Genomic DNA, 20426 nt, shown 5'->3' with positions numbered 1-20426 from the left:
TACAGGAGAGTTCCAATTAGGTGCTAAGCCATGCGGCTTGGCCTGTCAGTGCTGTGGCCCTTAAAGCAATGGGAAGGCATCCAAACTAAGTCAGTGGAAAGGTCTCTGTCTGAGCATGAACACAAGCCCGCCAGGCTTCTCTGTCCATAGGGATCCTCCAGGCAAGAACACTGGAGCAGGTTGCCATTTCCTTCTCCAGGGGACCTTTCTGACCCAGGGATGGAACCTGCGTCTCTCATATCTCCTGCATTGTCAGGCAGGTTCTTTACCACTGGTGCCACCTGGGAAGCCCAAGCCTGAGCACTGTGCTGTAGTAACATGGAGTGAAGGGCCTTCACAGCAGTCCTAAGGGTAGAAACTGTTATTACCAGAGGAGGAAACTGAGGCCTAGAGATGGTAAATTGTCTTCCTGATTCACCCAGCAGATAAACTGTAGAGTCAAAACTTTGATGTTAGACCCTGGTGAATCACTTCACTAGAGAATCTGTTTTAGAAACTGAGTGGAAGAGAGATCATGGCAGGAAAGGGGCCATCTGGAAGAGATATGAGGATATTGGCAGTGGTGAATAGGTATACAGAAAGAAAATACATGTGTTTGAGTGGCTCCTGGATGCTGCTAAGTAGTGTACCAGGTACTCTACCTGTGTTCTTTGGAGAAGAGCCAGCTTTCCATGTGCACACTGGGGAGAGTGGAGAGTGATGCTGGGGACCTTACAGTGCCCAGTGTGGGCCTTCCTCGATGGAGGAGGATTGGTTTCCCAGAAAAGGAACCCAATGGCTGAGAGTGTAGCTGGCTTAGAGCAGTGCCTCTCAAACCTGAATGTGCATATGTATTACCTGGAATTATCTTCAAGTGCAGGTCTAGGATGGGGTCTGAGAATCTGTGTTCCTAACGAGCTGCCAGGCGACGCCTGTGCTGCTGGTTCTCTGCCTCAAGTAGTGAGGAGTCACAGTGACAAAGAAGAGAGACAAGACTTCAAAGGACTATTTTAAAATTATCTCCATGAATGATGGTGACATGTGGAATGCTGGTTTTAGAAAATGGGTTTCTGGTTATAGAGACTCTTCCCTGCCATTCAGAAGTTTCCCAAGTTCAGACTCAGAAGGATGGAGAAGATAAAGGAATGTCAGAATCTTAGTTTAGTCCTGGCTCTCAGATATTACAGACAACTGTTCTTTGTCAGATTTGTAGTATTGAAGAACGGCCTAAGTGAGACAGAGTAATAGTTTGGTATATGCATACTTGTGGGAGGGCCTAGGAATTAAAACCTCTGTTAAGAACAGGACATGCATCAGCCTTTTTAGGCTTACCTCTGCTGTTTGAATGCAGAAAGAAAATTATCAGGATCAAAGGCCCCGGTTTTTTTTGCATCCCACCCCACCTGCCATTTCACTGTTTCGGATATTTCAACATCTTTTCAAATGATATAAAGAGATCTTAGAAATAAGATGAAATCGAAGGCTGTTTGAATACGTAAATACCTACTTGGCCTAGCAATGTCTTGGTTTTCTTTTGCCTCCTTAGGATAGAAGTCCTTGATTGATTAGATAAAGATTTGTTGGAATTTTTGATCATAATTGATACTTTACTGTAACTTTATCTGGCAGTAGAGGTGGTTGGTGTATAAGCCTCACTGTTTTCATCTGATGCTGTTTAGAGATTCTGAGTTAGAAGTACAGGGCTTAGAAAAGGCATTCACAGTAGTCTCTCTTACTTTTACTCATAAACTGGCATCCAGCCTGTGAAGGAAAAAAAGGAGGAATTCTGTAAAATGCTAAGTAATTTTTGTTTCCCTGATTTCCCCTAACGTGCATTTAGAGGGATACTAGGATGAAGAACTCTCCAGGGATTCAGGTCGTTAGGCAGAGGTCCTGGGAAGCTGTGGGTCTGGGGACATAAAATCTTTCATTGTGGTGCCTCAGGCAGGTGAAGGAAGGACGAAGACAGACATGAACTTGGCCACTTTCCTTTCTGTTCCAGTTTTAGATACATTTTGGCATGCCTATAGGCTATTGAATGTTCATCTCGCAACCCCTTTGACTAGTTCAGTGCTTAGGGAATCTGGTTGGCTAAACCAGGGGGTCATAGTAGAAGACCAGGGAAAGGGAGGGTCATTATTATACACTTATTTATTCTCAAATTTGTTCAATCAATCCATCTGTGCTTTATTGTCATTTGCAAATTTATAATTTAGTATCAGCTTGATTTTTGTCTCAGTGTTCTTGGCTTTTTTCAGTGAAATCTGGACCATAAGAGAGCTGTTAGCCTTTAACCATGAGGTCTTTATATACGTTTCCATGTGCCAAGTTTCTTCAGTTGTGTCCAACTGTTCACGACCCTGTGGACTGTAGCCTGCTAGGCTTCTCTGTCCATGGGATTCTCCAGGCAAGAATACTGGAGTGGGTTGTCATTTCCTCCTCCAGGGGATCTTCCCAACCCAGGGATTGAATCCAGGTCTCCTGAGGCTCCTGCACTGCAGGCAGATTCTTTACTGCTGAGTCACATTTTCCTGTGAAACAGCCTAATTTTGTTTGAAATTATAAATATAAAGAAATAATTTATGTTTGAGCATGTAAAAGGTCTTTTGCATACAGGATCTGTGTGATTCTATGTGTGACCCTGTGAAACAAGTCACCTTTTAAAAGGTCAGTCCAGTCACTCAGTAGTGTCCGACTCTTTGCAACCCCATGAATCGCAGAATGCCAGACCTCCCTGTCCATCACCAACTCCTAGAGTTTACTCAGACTCATGTCCATCGAGTTGGTGATGCCATCCAGCCATCTCATCCTCTTTCGTCCCCTTCTCCTCTGCCCCCAATCCCTCCCAGCATCAGGGTCTTTTCCAGTGAGTCAGCTCTTTGCATGAGGTGGCCAAAGTATTGGAGTTTCAGCTTCAGCATCAGTCCTTCCAATGAACATCCAGGACTTATCTCCTTTAGGATGGACTGCTTGGATCTCCTTGCAGTCCAAGGGACTCTCAAGAGTCTTCTCCAACACCACAGCTCAAAAGCATCAATTTTTCGGCGCTCAGCTTTCTTCACAGTCGAACTCTCACATCCATACATGACTGGAAAAACCATAGCCTTGACTAGATGAACCTTTGTTGACAAATTAATGTCTCTGCTTTTTAACATGCTATCTAGGTTGGTCATAACTTTCCTTCCAAGGAGTAAGCATCTTTTAATTTCGTGGCTGCAGTCACCATCTGCAGTGATTTTGGAGCCCAAAGAAATAAAGTCTGACACTGTTTCTACTGTTTCCCCATCTATTTCCCATGAAGTGATGGGACCAGATGCCATGATCTTAATTTTCTGAATGTTGAGCTTTAAGCCAACTTTTTCACTCTCCTCTTTCACTTTCATCAAGAGACTTTTTAATTCCTCTTCGCTTTCTGCCATAATGGTGGTGTCATCTGCATATCTGAGGTTATTAATATTTCTCCCGGCAATCTTGATTCCAGCTTGTGCTTCTTCCAGCCCAGCGTTTCTCATGATGTACTCTGCATATAAGTTAAATAAGCAGGGTGACAATATACAGCCTTGACGTACTCCTTTTCCTATTTGGAATCAGTCTGTTGCTCCATATCCAGTTCTAATTGTTGCTTCCTGACCTGCATATAGGTTTCTCAAGAGGCAGGTCAGGTGGTCTGGTATGCCCATCTCTTTCAGAATTTCCCACAGTTTATTGTGATCCACACAGTCAAAGGCTTTGGCATAGTCAATAAAGCAGAAATAGATATTTTTCTGGAACTCTCTTGCTTTTTCGATGATCCATTGGATGTTGGCAATTTGATCTCTGGTTTCTCTGTCCTTTCTAAAACCAGCTTGAACATCTAGAAGTTCATGGTTCACGTACTGGTGAATCCTGGCTTGGAGAATTTTGAGCATTACTTTACTAGCGTGTGAGATGAGTGCAATTGTGCGGTAGTTTGAGTATTCTTTGGGATTGCCTTTCTTTGGGATTGGATTGTACACATTTTGCAGGTAAGAAAATGAGACAGCAAGGGTTTAGTGTCTTGAACAAGGTCACATGTGAGTAAGTGGCAGGCCTGAGATTCAAACCCAGGTCTCTCTGCCTGAGCCATTGTAGACCCTCTGGTAGAGACCTATCAGCAGAGTGGGAAAAGGAAGAGGCCAGTTAACCTGGTGAAGTCTTTAACCCTCTGCACATTTTTAGATTAACATTAACCGTTGTTCCTAGAGGAAATACAAGGGTAGAAAGCAGTCATAAAAATAAATCTGAAAGTTTTTTTTAAAATATATGACTACTTAGTTACATTGAGTCATGCTCCATGGTTCATCCAACTTAGTATCCCTAACACTGAAGGATAAGACCCAGAAAGAGTGCGAAGAATTATGCTGTTGTCTCTTGGACTCCTTCCCATTTAGGAAGGCTGGGCTTTCTGCCTCATAATGGGAAGAGCTCTTCCTCTACCTGTTCTGCCATGCATCAACCTCAGTCTCACAGGCATCCCCTCATTCATACTTTCATTCAGCAGATTTTTTTAAGCACCTGTGTTAAACACTGGGATTACAAAGGTAAACAGGGAAGATGCCCATAGAGTAGTAAGGAAAACAAGCAGGTAGACAACCGAGTGCAATATAGAGTGGACGTACAGAGTTCAGTGGGTACTCTATAGGAAAGGCGTATCACTCAGCATTAAGGCTTCCTGGAGAAGGAAGTGAGATACACAGTTGATAGCTGTACAAGGGCTGGTAAGTGAAGATGTAGACAGGGTGATCCCCAGCAGTGCGAACGGTCTGTGCAGAGCATGGAGGGAGCAGAGTACTGTGTGCTAGTATAGCCAGTTTTAGCAGACAGTCGGGCCCTGGGCCTGGGGAAGCTGCTACGAGTTTTTTTCCATAGTAAGGGTGAGTCGCTGAATTATTTTAAGTAAATGAGTGTCTTGATCAAAATTGGTTTTAGAAAGAGACTTTGATGACATAATGGATAATCAGTTGCAGAGAGCAAGTATGTACTTTTCCCCCTCCCTCGGAAGGGTTGCCTCCCTCTAGAACATCTGGGAGGAGGAGAAAAGGGTTACAGCATGACCACTGCTGAGCCTCCACTGGACAGCCATGTCTCCCTCTGAACTGAGAGATTCCCTGATCCCTCTTTGTTACATCCCCACCAAGGCCCACAGTTGGATGTTTTCACAGAATCATGCAGTATTAGTTTGACTCACAATGGTCTTAATATTCTTGTCTTTACAACATTATCTATAATTTCTGGCCATAGTACTCAATGGAACCATTCTTTCTGACCATAAATCCTATGCTTTGACCCTTCTGCTATAACATCTGCTAATTATGATAAATAATAATCATTATTATGATTTATTGTACACTTTCCTTGTGCCTATTATAGTATCTCTAATCTCATAGCAGCTCTCCAGGGGAAGTGGTTTTATCTCCATTTTGATCATTTTTAACCTGTGCCCAAATTCTCTGCTCCTCCAATGGCCACAAAATCCTTGTGCTGGAGGAAGGAACAAAGATTATCTTTAGTTCACTGAGGGAGAAGTCGAGGTTTTGGTTTACATTACTTATGATTTTTCTCTGTAACAGTGTTGATTTGTTTTGTGATATGTAAGCAGAGAAAATGTAGTTCATACTTTAGCTAAATTCTGACATAAAAATTACTTTATGATACATTAGTATATCAAAAGGTTGAAGAGCTACACAGGCCACCTGTAATTATTTATCCAGTTTGCCTTTTTTCAGTTTTACCTGTTAAATTAAAGGATAGGCTAAAAATGTGCAGAAATTGTCTTGAATCCTAAGGTTTTACCTTCAACAGCTCAATCTGATTTAATGTTTTCAACAGAGAATCCATATGGTGATATCTTGTTCAATCAATAAGAATGAGGAGCTGTTTGCTCTACCCACCTAAGCAGAACCCAGGGCAGATAGAAAGAAAGAAAGTGTCTGACTCTTTGCCACCCCATGGAATTCTCCAGGACAAAATAATGGAGTGGGTAGCCTTTCCCTTCTCCAGGGGATCTTCCCAACCCAGGGATGGAACCCAGGTCTCCGCATTGCAGACAAATTCTTTACCAGCTGAACTATCAGGGAAACCCAAAGCAGGTAGAGTTACCTGAACTGGTGGTGACAGATCATGGAGTCTGCTTCACATGTAACCTCTTTGAGAGGCAGGTTGAAGAAAGCTCAGGGATCCCTAAGGCCATGCTCCTCATTTCTCAAAGAAACTAAGGTCCAGAGAAGTAAAGTAGCTTTTTTTCCAAGATCACATAATGTGTAGTGATAGAGCTAAGATATGTTCATAATCGACTTAGGAGCATGTAGTTAAACTTCTGAGATGCTACCACTTGACACCTGGGGGGAACAGTGTCATCTCCACTGTATGTTATTGTAGAATCTCCAGTGTCTGTATAGGTATCTGTGGAGTTTATCATTACAGCTGTGAAATGTCCGGTGAGATCTGCTCAGTCTAGAATACATAGAAATCTGCTAGAGGACATAATGAACTAGTTCAGTGTAGTTGGTCTAATTGTTCATTACTCGGGTCACCAAAAGATCATTGCTAGTTCCTTGAAAGGTAATTCTGTACACAAATTAGAGATTGGAAGATGGCCATCCATTCATTAAATTGTTTAACAGATTTTAATGCTATTAAATAAACTCATTTTTAGTGTTACCAGGTATATAAAAATCATAGCAGTTCTTGAAATGCTCTTAGTATTGTAGTTGGGAGCCATTTCTTGAGGTCCATATTTAAATTTCTCTCAATTTCTGGCACATTTCAGATTCTTCTGATTTCATTTACCATACATATTACCTAATCATATTCTAGTTTATGTATAGATTGTGTCAATGCCTGATATTCTTATGAGAATAATAATTTTGTTCAATTTTTTTTCAAGCAGCTATAAAATCTGCTTTAAGGAGTAATGTTTATCCTAAAGGAATAATCCACATAATTGTTCTAATTAAGTAATTTCTATCTTTCCTGTGTAATTTGATGTCAGTCAGTCAGTTCAGTCACTTCGTCATGTCCGACTCTGCGACCCCATGGACTGCAGCATGCCAGGCTTCCCTGTCCATCCAACTCCCAGGGCTTGCTCAAACTCATGTCCATTAAATAACATAGAACAGTGACTCACCATTCACAAATATGGAAGAAGTTTTTCTGTTACTCATCCTTAGGGACAAAGACTCTTCTTAGTTTAACTCTGAACTAAGAAATGGCTTAATCCATACATGCTCAGTAAAGTTTGATCCATAGTTCAACTAAATTCATGATAAAGCTTTTAATTGTAATTCTTCATCAAGGTATATAACACTGAGGTGTAAAAACACATCAGAAAAGTTGTCTCTGGGTGTGTCTTAAACTCCTTCTAAGAACAGTAGTTTTTACTTTCTTGAATGAAATGGAAAAGAGGCTGAGAGATAAAAAGTCCTAAACATGAGATTTAGTATTTCTGTCTTGGTGTCTCATCTCTTCGTTAGTTTTCTCCGCCATGGTTGTGTGCTAACTTGCTGGCTTAGAATATGGTATTCAGAACATTTATTTGTTATTTTCATCGAATGCAGTCCGTTATTGCTGAGTCTGAGCTCTCTCTTGTATGCCTTATATTTGGTAAGAAGACCTAAGATGATTGTAGCCTAAAGTGGAGTATCTGAATTTGCATGGAGATTTTTCCCTATGTCAAGCTGATGTGCTTTATAGTGCAAAGCTAGAGAAATGATGGAAACAATCTTTTTAGTCATCTTACCATATTTAAATAGTGCCACAGCAAAAAGACTAAAGGTGTTTAAGATGGTAAAGAATCTGCCTGCAAACCAGGAGACCCAGATTCTAATCCTGGGTCAAGATTCCCTGGAGAAGGGAATGGCTATCTACTCCAATATTGCCTGGAGAATTCCATGGACAAAGGAACTTGACAGGCTATAGTCCATGAGGCTATAGTCCATGTCCGTGAGGACATGACTGAACAACTAACCCTTTCACTTTGGGCTTCCCAGGTGGCTCAGTGGTTAAAAAAAAAAAAATCTGCCTGCCAGTGCAGGAGATGCAGGAGATGTGGGTTCGATCGCTGGGTTGGGAAGATCTCCTGAAGAAGGAAATGGCAACTGTCTCCAGTATTCTTGCCTGGGAAATTCCATGGATAGAGAAACCTAGCGGGCTATTGTCCATGGAGTCACAAAGAGTCAGACACAACTGAGTGACTGAACGCATTAACATAAAAGATGGGAAAAGGGCTGTGATTTTTCTTCTAGGCAGAGAGGAGTACTCATACGTCGTCTTAGGTACAGAAGAGAGGGAGGGAGAAGTAACACTGCCACCCACTGGAGTCCACTTATCCCAGATGCAGAGAGGCACTCAGCCTTAGACTTCCCAACCCGAGAGGAAGCCTGTGCTCTGTAGCATTCCCTTTATTGCTTGAGATACAGGAGTCTATGTGAATTCTCTGTCCACACACCACATCCTTGAAGAATCATCTTCACCCTTTTCCCCCGCCCCATCTGCATTCCTTGATATTACATTCTGATTCTGTGGTTTGTGATATCCCACAGAAGAGCCTTTGGTATGTTTCTAAGGAAAGTGAACTTGAAGTCTGATGACCCAGTTTCAAGTTCAGGAACCACAACTTAACCAGTGATACTACTTTAGACTTAACCTTTCTGTGGCATATTTTCACTGATTATAAATTTCAAATAATAATACTTGCCTTAATTTTTCCATACATTGTTTTGAGCATGAAATGAGGCAAGAATATGAAAATATTTTGTAAAAGTTATATCTGTTTTTGTTTTTATTTTTGTAATTTAAAAGTGTTAAAAACATTGCTTAGATTCTTCTACACTTCAGATTCCTTTCAGGCAAATTAGTAGTTACCAGAGAGGCCAAAAGTAAATAGAAATGAAGTCAACAACTATAGATCATCACAATACCTGGGGACTTCCCTTAATCCACTTGGTTCCTCTGGACCTGGGTACTTGGAGTATGGTCTGTGGATCAGAAGCATTGGTGTAACCTAAGAGCTTGTAGAAATTCAGACTCTTGGGTTCCACCCTAGACTTACAGGTTCAGAATCTGCATTTTAATAACTCCAGATGCTTTGTGTACACATTTAAATTTGAGAAGCACAATGTGGCATATTATGTGGCACGATGATGAAAATCAGAACCACAATGAGGTATCACCTCACCCTGGTCAGAATGGCTATCGTCAAAAAAGTCTATAAAAGTAAATCCTGGAGAGACTGTAGAGAAAAGGGAACCCTCCTACACTATTGGTGGGAATATAAATTGGTGCAACCAGAATGAGAACAGTATGGAGGTTCCACAAAAAACTAAAAACAGAGTTGTCATATGATCCAGCAAGTCCACTCCTGGGCATATATCTGGAAAAAACTCTTAACTCAAAAATCATACATCCAATGTTCATAGCAGCACTATTTACAATAGCCAAGACATGGAAGCAATCTAAATGTCCCTTGATGGATGAGTGGATAAAGAAGATATGTGTGTGTGAGTGTGTGTGTGTGTGTATACACATAATGAAGTATTATTACTCAGCCATATAAAGAGTGAAGTAATGTCATTTGCACTAACATGGATGAACTTAGAAATTATCATACTAAGAGTATCAAGTTGGACAAAAACAAATATCATATGATATCACTAATATGTGGAATCTTCAAAAGATGATAAAAATGAACTTATTTACCGAATAGACTCACAGACGTGAAAAACAACTTACAGTTACTAAAATGAGAAGGTAAGGGAGGGATAAATTTGGCATTTTGAATTAACAGATACAGACTACTATATATAAAACAAATAAACAACAAGGACCTACTGTATAGCACGAGGAACTGTATTTAATATCTTATAATAAATGCAAAAAGGCAAAATGGTTGTCTCAGGAGGCCTTTCAAGTAGCTGAGGAAAGAGAAGTGAAAGAAAGGCAAAGAAGAAAAGGAAAGATATACCCATCTGCATGCAGAGTTCTAGAGAATAGCAAGGAGAAATAAGAAAGCCTTCCTAAGTGACCAATGCAAAGAAATAGAGGAAAACAATAGAATGGGAAAGACTAGAGATCTCTTCAAGAAAATTAGAGATTCCAAGGGAACATTTCATGCAAAGATGGGTTCAATAAAGGACAGAAATTGTATAGACATAACAGAAGCAGAAGATATTAAGAAGAGGTGGCAATAATACACAGAAGAACTGTACAAAAAAGATCTTCATGTCCCAGATAATCATGATGGTGTGATCACTCACCTAGAGTCAGACATCCTGGAATGTGGAGTCAAGTGGGCCTTAGGAAGCATCACTACGAACAGAGTTAGTGGAGGTGATGAAATTCCAGTTGAGCTATTTCAAATCCTAAAAGATGATGCTGTGAAAGTGCTTCACTCAATATGCCAGCAAATTTGGAAAACTCAGCAGTGGCCACAGAATTGGAGTAGGTCAAGTTAATACTTGAATCTATCACCTTACCCATATTACAGCATTTATTTGGGAAGAATTTCCTTGCAAATGTTACTCTTTAGCCTCCTGATCATTTTTTTTGCTCCCCATGAAAAATCTTCCCAGGGAGAAGAAACAAACATCACATTTATATCTTCTAAGGGAAAAAATGTGAAATGTTAAAAAGTATTAAGAGAAAAAAAAAAACTTTTCAGAGATTTATAAATTGAAGAAGGGTGATAACTGGCACTATTGTAAAGAAAGATATCTATGAAAATTCTTGAATTGTCTGCATACAAAGCTGAGATAGTTAACTTGATTTTTAAAATATTACTTAGACTTCTCATTGTCCTCCTGTGGGTGGTTTCCATATTTGGGCTATTTTTTGTTGTTTTATGGAGATACATTCTGAAATCATTTCTTTCCTACAATCACTGAATTTACCTACTTCCTAAAGTCTAATTTAGACTATATACATCAAACAAAATTAGGAGACAAGTAGCAGACTAGGGGAAAACTTTGCATATACACATGACAAAGGCTTAATGTCCTTAATATATACAGAGTTCTCTAAATGACAGAAAAAGAAGAATAAACCGGTAGAAAAATGGGAGAGAGGATATAAACCTGAAGAAAAAAATTTTAATGGCTATTAAACATGAAAACATATTCAATCCATATATCATCAAGCACAAATCAAAACAAGTTGTCATTTTCTTTCATGTTGACCAAAATTAAAATGTTTGAAAACCCCAGTGTTAAAGGATAGGGAGGAAAAAAACATGTTGAAATTATGAACTGAATAATTTTTCTGAAGGGTGATTTGGCAGTATTTATCAAAATGTGAAATGCATGTACACTCTGACTGTGAAATTTCACCAATATGCAGAGATATATAAAATAGTGTTACAGCATTATTTGTAATAGCTTGCACTGAAAGCGGTCTCTTTGGCCCCTCAGGAAAGTTTAACAGCAGTACCATTATTTATTGAGCCAGTGGCAAAACATTCAGCAGCTTAAAAAGTGTGTTAGATTTATATGGGAAAAAAAGTGGGAAAAACCAAAGTGTAGAAGCCTGTGTATAATATAGTCCCATTTGTATTCTTTTGAAAAAGAGGATAAAAGGATGCTAATGTATGTGGGGGGAAAAGTTCTTTGAAAAGATGTGCCAGCAACAGATAGCTGTTAATTCTGGGAAGAATTAACATCTCCTCCTGTCCCCACTCTTATCCACACCTCTAATAGTAATGCTCTTCCTGAGTATTAACAGCAGGTCTCCCCTTTCCCCAGTGAACATCTTTTGAGAGAGAAAACAAGTATCAGTGAAATGGCCAAAGGGTTGACAATTAAGGGGCGGGGGGGGAGACCCAATACCAAAAATGAAAAGCTTTATGCTAAAAACAGGCATTCTTTGGTTATTTCCTTTAGCCACTTAAAATAACTCAGATACTCAGATATAGATAATGGTACTTTCCTAAAGAAGAATTTGGTTTGGATTTCCTGGGTATTTGTTCCAACTGCTGCTTGCTCCTATAGGGAAAACAAGGTCATTAAATCATCCTCATTTCCATGGCTGGTTTAAAGGTGGAGGCTTTGGGTTATTGACGGAATCTTCTTTGAAGTGGACTTTTGCCTTCTTGAAATAGGCCTAGACATGCCTGGGTTCCCCCAGTGCCCAGAAGTGCATTTGGACACCACGACTGAGTTATGAAACAGATCTTACTTTTAAATCTAACCTTTTCCAGTTGCCTAGCATCTTAAATTTACCCAATAGCATTTTACTTAGTTTCTTTTTTTTTTTTTTAATAAATATTTTCAGAAAGCTATTTAAAATTTTGAGGAACCTCAGTTTTTAACTCAATTAACTATTCCATATATAAGTATCATTTTGATAGTTGATATAATATTTAATATTTTCCAGTTTCCAGCCACTCCCCGCCCTGTCCCTTCCCCACCCTCCACCCCCAGGACTACATCTGGTGTGATAAACTCATCCTTTATTTTGCCTTCAAGGTCCTCTACCTCTCTTTGGGTGTCTGTGAACCGGATGTGGAGAAACCCTTTGCCAAGTGATAGTTTCTACTAGCTTTAATGCACAGTGGAGTGGGAACCATGACAAAAAAGTTTTTTCAACTTTATTTCTGCTTTTTGCTGCCACCCATGTTCTCCCTCTGCAGTTCTTCTTCTTATCTGAACTCTGTGGCAGTAACTGCTCATTTCTTTCAGATGGAGACTATTTTACCTTTACAAGACATGAACCCATTGGCGTGTGTGGACAGATCATCCCGGTGAGTGTATCTCCTCATGCCTTGTATTTATTTTCATTTGAACCAGTTCTCTTAAAGATACATAAAACATGGACCTCAGCAATGTGTGTTTTCCATTACTGGGGAAAAAAAACTGAGCTCATGTTGTTGACATATCTTTAACAGCCTCCCTGCAAATGCTTATTTGAACAGGTTAATAGGGTTTCAGCTTCGTTACCAGGAGTTGAATTCTCCAGTCATGGAATTCTCATGATTAAAATAAGCAAAGCAAAGCCCAGTGTATTAATAACCTGCCTTCAGTTATGGATGTCCATTCAGCTTATGGAAAATTAATGCTTTGTTATATTTGCTTGTTGATTTTTTAGAACTGTGACTCACCATTTTTCCAGGCTTATTGTTTTATATGGCCTTTTAATCCCATTCTTTCCCACTGTTTCTTTTCACAAGGATCTAGATAGAAGACCCTACAGAAGACACAGCAGTACAATTAACGTCACAGTCATAATTGAAACCATGCCGGGCTGTTGTGTGTCTTGTACAGGGAAATAGATGTACTGCTTAGTGTTTGGATTGGAACATTAAACATTGTCTTTTTTTTCCCTCTCTGCCTCATACATAGCCTTGGCACTATACAAAAAACATCATCGAGTCTTCCAGCAGGAGAGTCTAGCTAATCATTCTGGCAAGGATTTCAGGGGAGCCTCAATTTAAATTCTTAGAGTACAGACAAGAAGTCTTCTCAAAATATAGGAGAATAACTCAAGATAATCTTCAGCTTTGGGAGCCAAAGATTTGGGGGACATATTAATAAATTATTTTAAAGGTCCACAAACTCTGGGTTACTGCGAAATTTATTTAAGAATGAAAGGAGAAAATGAGAGATTTGGTTTAAGTTCTTCTGCCCCTAAACCACCCAGGGAAATCCCACTCAGATCAGAGCTGGGTTGAGGTCTGTCACCTTAATTGCAGGAACTCAAACCTGCTTTTCCTGCCTTCCCCAGACTCAGTTAGCTGCAGCTTTCACTGACAGGACAAGAGCCGCTTGTCAGCCAGCTCCGCTCAATTACTGCGCTCCCAAGATTTATATACTGTAGATGGAATTAAAACATCACTGTGTACTCCCAAGTTTATAAACAACTAAGGGGAAAAGAAATTGGGTGTTTGGTGAAGGCAAGACACTTGTATATTTTTGCATGCTTGCCAGGGCCAGTGAGAATCCTTCAAGGATGGCAGCTGAGATGCTTCAGGCAGAAACACATTGTGGTCAGGGGCTGGAGCCAGGGCACCAGGATTTCTGTTTTCTTTCTTAATGAAATTATCAATGACACCTGATAGTACTGAGGCTCATGCCTGCACTTATAACAATACAAGCTTAATATCCTTTTTAAAATTGGTTTAAACCTTCTTAGGCCCCAATCTCAGATACACACATATATTTTTTAGTCTCCATTAGTTTATTTTGCAGTGGCCAGGAGACAAACTAAGATTTTTGCGTCCTCATCAGTAGATGCACTTTATTTTTTGTAATTGTGTGTTTTGTGACAATACATGTAGGTTCTGCCTTGAAATACATGCTGACTTTAGGTTTTTCTCTCTGAAGAGCTTTTATACCAGCCTGAAACCCTGGTATAAAAAAAATCACAAATGCAAGAAAAAGTTTTCATACACAAGAACTTACTGGAACCAAAGGCTAATTTTAAAAACATATAAAATGACAACAATGAAAAGCTGAAACAAAACAAAGACTCCCTTTTTACAATAAGATTTCTTTTTGTGGGTAGCTGGAAAATAGTAATTTGCTGACCAGAGAGAGAATAGGGGAGATTTTCAAGGTCAATCCTGTTCTCTTCTTAATGAAGTAATTAAAAAATCCAAACATCTATATTCTGTGGTGGGACAAGATTTATGTTAAGGACCAGTCTGAGAAATCTGAGAAGTCACAGCTTGAAAACAAAGTAATGGAGGAATATTTTTCCATCTATCAACCCTGAGTTTTCGCCTTTCAGTGGAACTTCCCCCTGCTGATGTTTGCCTGGAAAATTGCTCCAGCTCTGTGCTGTGGCAATACAGTAGTTATTAAACCAGCAGAACAAACACCACTCAGCGCGCTCTACATGGGAGCCCTCATCAAGGAGGTAAGAGAAACCGACCTCAGGAGTGGCTCCCACCCTCCTTACAATCGGGGCCTACTGGAGCATATCCGATTTAATGTGCTTCATCAGCTTTCACAAGCCACGTTTCCTCCAATTCTGTTTTGTTAGGCTGGCTTTCCACCAGGAGTCATCAATATTTTGCCAGGATACGGGCCAACGGCCGGGGCAGCAATAGCTTCTCACATTGGCATAGACAAGATTGCGTTCACAGGGTCTACTGAGGTAGGTGCCTGAGAAACCACAGCTTAAAGAACAGTTCTGCAAATGAGTAGAGGGTTGGAGAGAAAATTGAAAATGTTACCCATGGACTGAACACCCAAAGAGCAGTGACTACTCAAGGTCTTAACAAACAGATAAGACCTTAACAGAGTCTTATCATAGCTAGAAGACTGACGGGTGTCAAAGTAAAGGTGGACATTGACTATTTGTGCCTCAGATCTCTGGACTCTTGTGTGCTCCATTTGTATGAGACCTGTCCCAGAAAAACAAAACCCTATTATATTTTGGAATAAAAGGAACATATATCAGAGGCAAAAACAAACTAACAAACTGTCCCAAAAGAGTCTATCCCAGAAGCTGGGGTTCTGAACACTTTCTTGAATCAAGAATACAGATTAAGAACTGGAGATGTAAATTAATCTCTGGTCAAGATGAAAATGGAAACACAGCTGTGTCTTATGATTATATCCCCAACTCCTGTAGATGCTGTTTGCAGCTAACTATGACCATGAGCCTTAATGGGTCATAGAGAGTAGAGATCAGCGATTTTTTTCTGCAAAACATGGCCAGATAGCGAATGTTGTGGACTTTGCTGGCAATATGGTCTCTATTGAAACTACTTAACTCTGCCCCTGGAGCACAAAGTAGCCATAGGTAATGTAGTATGAGCTGAACTCAGCTACAGGTGAGCACTGCATGTCCTGGACTGACTTTCCACTTTCCTCTGGGGTCAGTGGGCTCTGCCTGCCTGTCCACCTCTTGGCTCAAGCACTACTGGGCCACATGTCTTTCAGGAGTTATCAGCCATTCTGGTCAGACGTGACTAGAAGACACTCTTCAGTGAATGGTGCCGTGATTCAGCTTTTTGTTTGGGCAGGGCAGACTGGGCCGTAGGGCTGGCAGCAAGCCCTCATTTGAGGAGATGAATCAGGCCGATCTGCGCCCATCTGTGTTCCCTGGTCAAAGTGTGCCTCCCAGTTTGGTTCTGCAAATGAGCAGAGCCACTGGTTGGGATTACTGCTTGGTCACTGCAGGTGTGAATTCAGTCTGCCAGGATTTGTGTGTTGCAGCACCCCCCACCAATGCAGTCTCATTTCAGTGGTGGTTGAGCCCTGCAGATTCCCCTGCAGTGCCCATGGTGTGAGGTCAGAATAGTGGCTCCCATAGGTCAGCTCACAGTTCTGAGTTCTCCTTTCCCACTGGAAAAGCCAGAGGGTCAGGAGAAATGTCTCCCCATGGTGTTGCAGTGGCCTGGGGGAGGGCAGTGCAGTCATAATGAAGCTGCTTTTCTTAACCCTTCTCATGGGTCTCTGGTACGAGTGCTTCCCACTTAACCTTGTGTTCTAAGATTCTCTCAGTGATGTCTTATTTTTTTAACAATTGCTCCTTACGCTTCTTGTGAAGGAAAGCAAAGTCTGGAGCAGTCTGTGTTGCCATCTTGGTAATGTCACTCCTCAGTATTTTCACTAGTACCAGATTGCTTTAATTATAAGGTTTTAAAAGATGTGTTGGAGTATGGCAGGCAAGATACCCTCTTACTTGGTTTTTCAAAACCTTTAGGCCGTCCTTGTCCATTCTTTCAGATAAAATTTCACTTTGGTTTTCCAAGTACCTTACCTTCCTCCACACAGCTCTCATTGGAATTTTGATTGCATCCCATTACCTGTCTGTATTAAATTGAAGATGAGTGTTCTTTCTAGAAGACTGACATCTCATCCAGGAACAAGGTATAAACCTCTTCAGTTATTTATCCTACAGTGTTCATCACTGATGTCATCATTTACATCTTAGGCTTGTCTTGATAAATTAATTTCTAGGGATTTTTTTTCTTCCAAGGATATTTCAGTTTAAAAACTGAGCACTTTTTTTAAAGTCCCAATACCATGTGTTGGAAAGTCATGTTGAGAGGATTACTTAATCTTTCAGGCCAGACAAGAAGTGACGTAGTGCATCAATAAGAACATAAGTGCTTGTTTCCAAGTTGCCTGGGTTCATATCTCTGTTTTGCCATTCAAAAAGTTTTTTAAACTTTTAAAAAGACTTTACTGCAGTATAATTTACATACAATAAAATGCATTCATTTAAGTACCAAATGTACACTGTCACATAACCATCACCCAAACTAAGGTATAGAATATTTCCATACCCTAAAAAGATTTTTCATACCCTTGGCCTCAGGCAATCAGTGACCCTCTTTCTTAATTTTCCTTCCTCTGTTACTTTATATAAATGGAATATACAATATGTATTCTTCCATGCCTGGTTTTTTTTTTTTTTTGGTGAGGGGTTTGTTGTTCAATATTTAATGAATTATTGATATAATTGGATTTGAATCTCCCATTTTCACTTTTATTTTCTACTTGTCCCATCTGCTTTTTGTAACCTTTCTCCTCTTTTTCTGCCTCATTTTGGATGAATTGAGTACTCCATTTTATCTTTTATTTTGGATTATCAGCTAAGCCTCTTTTTAAAGTGGTTGTTTTAGTAATTACAATGTGCGTTTTAATCACAGTCTACTATTTAAAAGTATTATGTTACTTCATATATAATGTAATAACAGTGTAAAAGAATTCTTCTATTTCTCATTGCATCCTTCATGCTGCTGCTGTTCTAGAATTCACTGTTATGTATGTTATGTAGCCCATAGTACATTGCTACACTTCTTGTTTTAAAAATTCAACTGTCTCTTCAAAGTGAAAGTGTTAGTTGCTCAGTTGTGTCTGGTGTTTTGCAACCCCATGGACTGTAGCCCACCAGGCTCCTCTGTCCATGGAATTCTCCAGGTAAGAATATCGGAGTGGGTTGCCATTTCCTTTTCAAGGGCATCTTCCCAACCCAGGGATCAAACCTGGATCTCCAGCATTGCAGGCAGATTCTTTACCATCTGAGCCATCATGAGAAAACAAAATTATTTTACGTTTACTCACGTACTTAACCGTTTCTAACCTTCTCTCTCTCTCTCTTTTTGTTTTGGCCTATGTTTCTTTCTGATATAATTTTTTTCTGTATAAAGACCTTTCTTTAGCATTTCTTATAGTTTGGGTCTGTTAGTGACAAATTCTCCCAGCTTCTGTTTGTCTGAATATGTATTTATTTTGTTTTCATTTTTTATGATTTTTTCTGAATATAAAATTCTGATTCAACAGTTTTTTATTTTGTTTTATTTTATTTTCAACACTTTAAAGATGTCATTCTGTTTGTTTTTTTTTTTTTTAATGACTTGCTCTGTTTCTGATAAGTTAGCAGTCATTCTTATCTTTGTTTTACTGTATATAATGGTTTTTCAAATATGTATGCTTTTTCATGTCTATTAATTTTTGAAAGGATGCTGAACATTGTGACCATTACATTATGGACCATGTAGATTTTGTTTTCTTTCTTTTAAGAGTGCTGGACTTTTTTCTGTTAGGTAATTAAGTCACTTGCAGTACAGGTTGACCCTTTTGACACTTAATTTTAAGCTTCATTAAGGACTAGTTTATCTTTTACTAAGATAAAATATATAAGATTACTAAGTTGGGATCCTTCTGGATTTTGTAGTGAATGTTCTCAGTGTTCAACTAGGTCTTTCTACTCTGGTTAGTCAGAACTCAGATGTCCCCAACCCTATATGAGCTCTGAGGATTATTCAGCATACAGATTCCCTGATCTTTGTTCTTTATCCAGTCTTGTGAAGTATATCAGTCACCACAGGTATACCCTTTAGTTTAGCCTTCAGCCAGAGAATTGATGGGACCTCCATAAGTTTTCTTGACTGCATTGTCAGTACTCTCTTGTACTAAGCCTTTTACTTTTTAACCACCTCATTCTCTCCAAACTCTAATCTGTTCCATCATTTCAGTGAGACCAGCACATTCTACTTTGGTCTTAACATCCCATGATGCAAAAGGTCTTCCCTTATTTCTTTTCTTTTAAAAAAAAAAAAGTTTTTAATTTTATTTTATTTTTAATTGGAGGATAATTGCTTTACAATATTGTGATGGTTTCATTCCCTTGTTTCTTTTATCTCTAGAATCACAGTCCCATGCTGCATGATATTCCATTTAAAGGAAGCAATTTCATGTACTTTTCTAGTTGTTTACAGTGCGAGGGCAAGTTCAGTGACAGTTTTTGAGAAATAGACTGCCAGTTATTCCTACAGCCAAAATGAGTTTATTCAGAATCAGCGAAGAATTTCAGTTTGGGGTCTACAGCCATGGCAAACCACATGCACACCCTTCCACAGCAAGGAGAGCACTCTTTTAAAGAAGGGAAGAGGAAATTGGAGAGCTATAGTAAAGAGTCCACTGGAGAAATTGAGAGTTGGAAGTATAGTTGCTTTTTTGTTGCCTGACTTGTGACAGTCTTCTCTCATTGCATGAACTCTTGCCAGGTAAGAAGAAGTTTTTCTTTTTTCTGTTGGGCTCTGCTACTGTCATAAGTGGTAGAGTTCCCTTTTCTGATCTCCCAACTCTATTTTAATTGAGGTTTCTGTTTATTAATTTTTTTACACTTGCCCCTTTTGATCAAGACCTTTCTCTGAAAGCATTGCTGGTAAAGGAGTCCAGTTTTCTGGTTTCAGCAGCATTTTATCTCTCAGTGCCAGGAAGGACCTTTGGTGTAGTTTCCCACATCAGAGGGAAAGCCTGCAGATTGAAAACCTATTGAAGTCACATTCTAGTAACAAGGAAGGGTAGGAGGGAGAACTCTCAGGCAGTTTTTATGTAAAACCTTTGTGTTATCAAGATCATAGACATTGGAGATCTTCTGAAGTATCATGCCATCATTAAAGGTCTGGCAGGCAAGTTTCCAACAGACCTGGTCCAGATTATCTTGGAAAGGTTGTCTCATCAGATATTGTCTGCTTCAGTTCTAGGGAATCTTTACTTTCAGGTCCCCAGTGATGTGCAGGTCCAGCCAGAGTTTGGTGCTTTCTTTCACTGTATCATGTAAGTCCAAAGTCTGTTCCCTGGAGTTCAGTGAGACATGGGTTGGTTAGCAGAACTAGATAGAGGGATCTTTCCAGCAAGGTTGAAGAAAGTCTTTCTGGAAATTTTTTCCAGTAGATAAAATCTCCACAGAGTGTAAGGTGTGATGCTCAATGTCATTGTCTCCCAAGAGCACACGTAAAAAGATTGCTGTACCAAAACATGATTGCTTTTAATAGAAGCAATTTGGCCTTTGCAATATTGCAGGATCTTTCTTACCAGTGAGTCAAGAGGCGGGAGCCAAGTGCACTGGGCATTCAATGACTGTTTCAAAGTGTGAGAGTTAATGAGTTCCGAAAGATATCGATCTAAGGTCCAGAAGGACCTCTATGGTGATGCTTTTGGCCAAGGTGTTTTTAGGGACTCTACAAATTTCCTGTT

At 39.7% G+C, this 20426-nt stretch overlaps 1 protein-coding gene across 3 annotated transcripts in view; it reads left to right on the top strand.

The window, feature by feature from the left end:
- The window catches only part of ALDH1A2 (aldehyde dehydrogenase 1 family member A2), a 166434-nt gene that overhangs the window by 113344 nt on the left and 32664 nt on the right, over positions 1-20426 (top strand). For 2 of the 3 annotated variants that reach the window (XM_061157251.1, XM_061157249.1), the window contains exons 5-7: positions 12666-12727; positions 14713-14841; positions 14968-15081. In XM_061157251.1, the coding sequence (XP_061013234.1) occupies positions 12666-12727; positions 14713-14841; positions 14968-15081 (305 nt within the window). The remainder of the gene's footprint in view (positions 1-12665; positions 12728-14712; positions 14842-14967; positions 15082-20426) is intronic. The other variant, XM_061157250.1, reaches the window with a different exon arrangement.

The sequence above is a fragment of the Dama dama genome, chromosome 12 (assembly GCF_033118175.1).
Source record: "Dama dama isolate Ldn47 chromosome 12, ASM3311817v1, whole genome shotgun sequence".
In the NCBI taxonomy this organism is placed as follows: domain Eukaryota; kingdom Metazoa; phylum Chordata; class Mammalia; order Artiodactyla; family Cervidae; genus Dama; species Dama dama.
The sequence above is the reverse complement of the archived record's forward strand: the minus strand, read 5'-3'. Positions and strand labels throughout refer to the sequence as shown.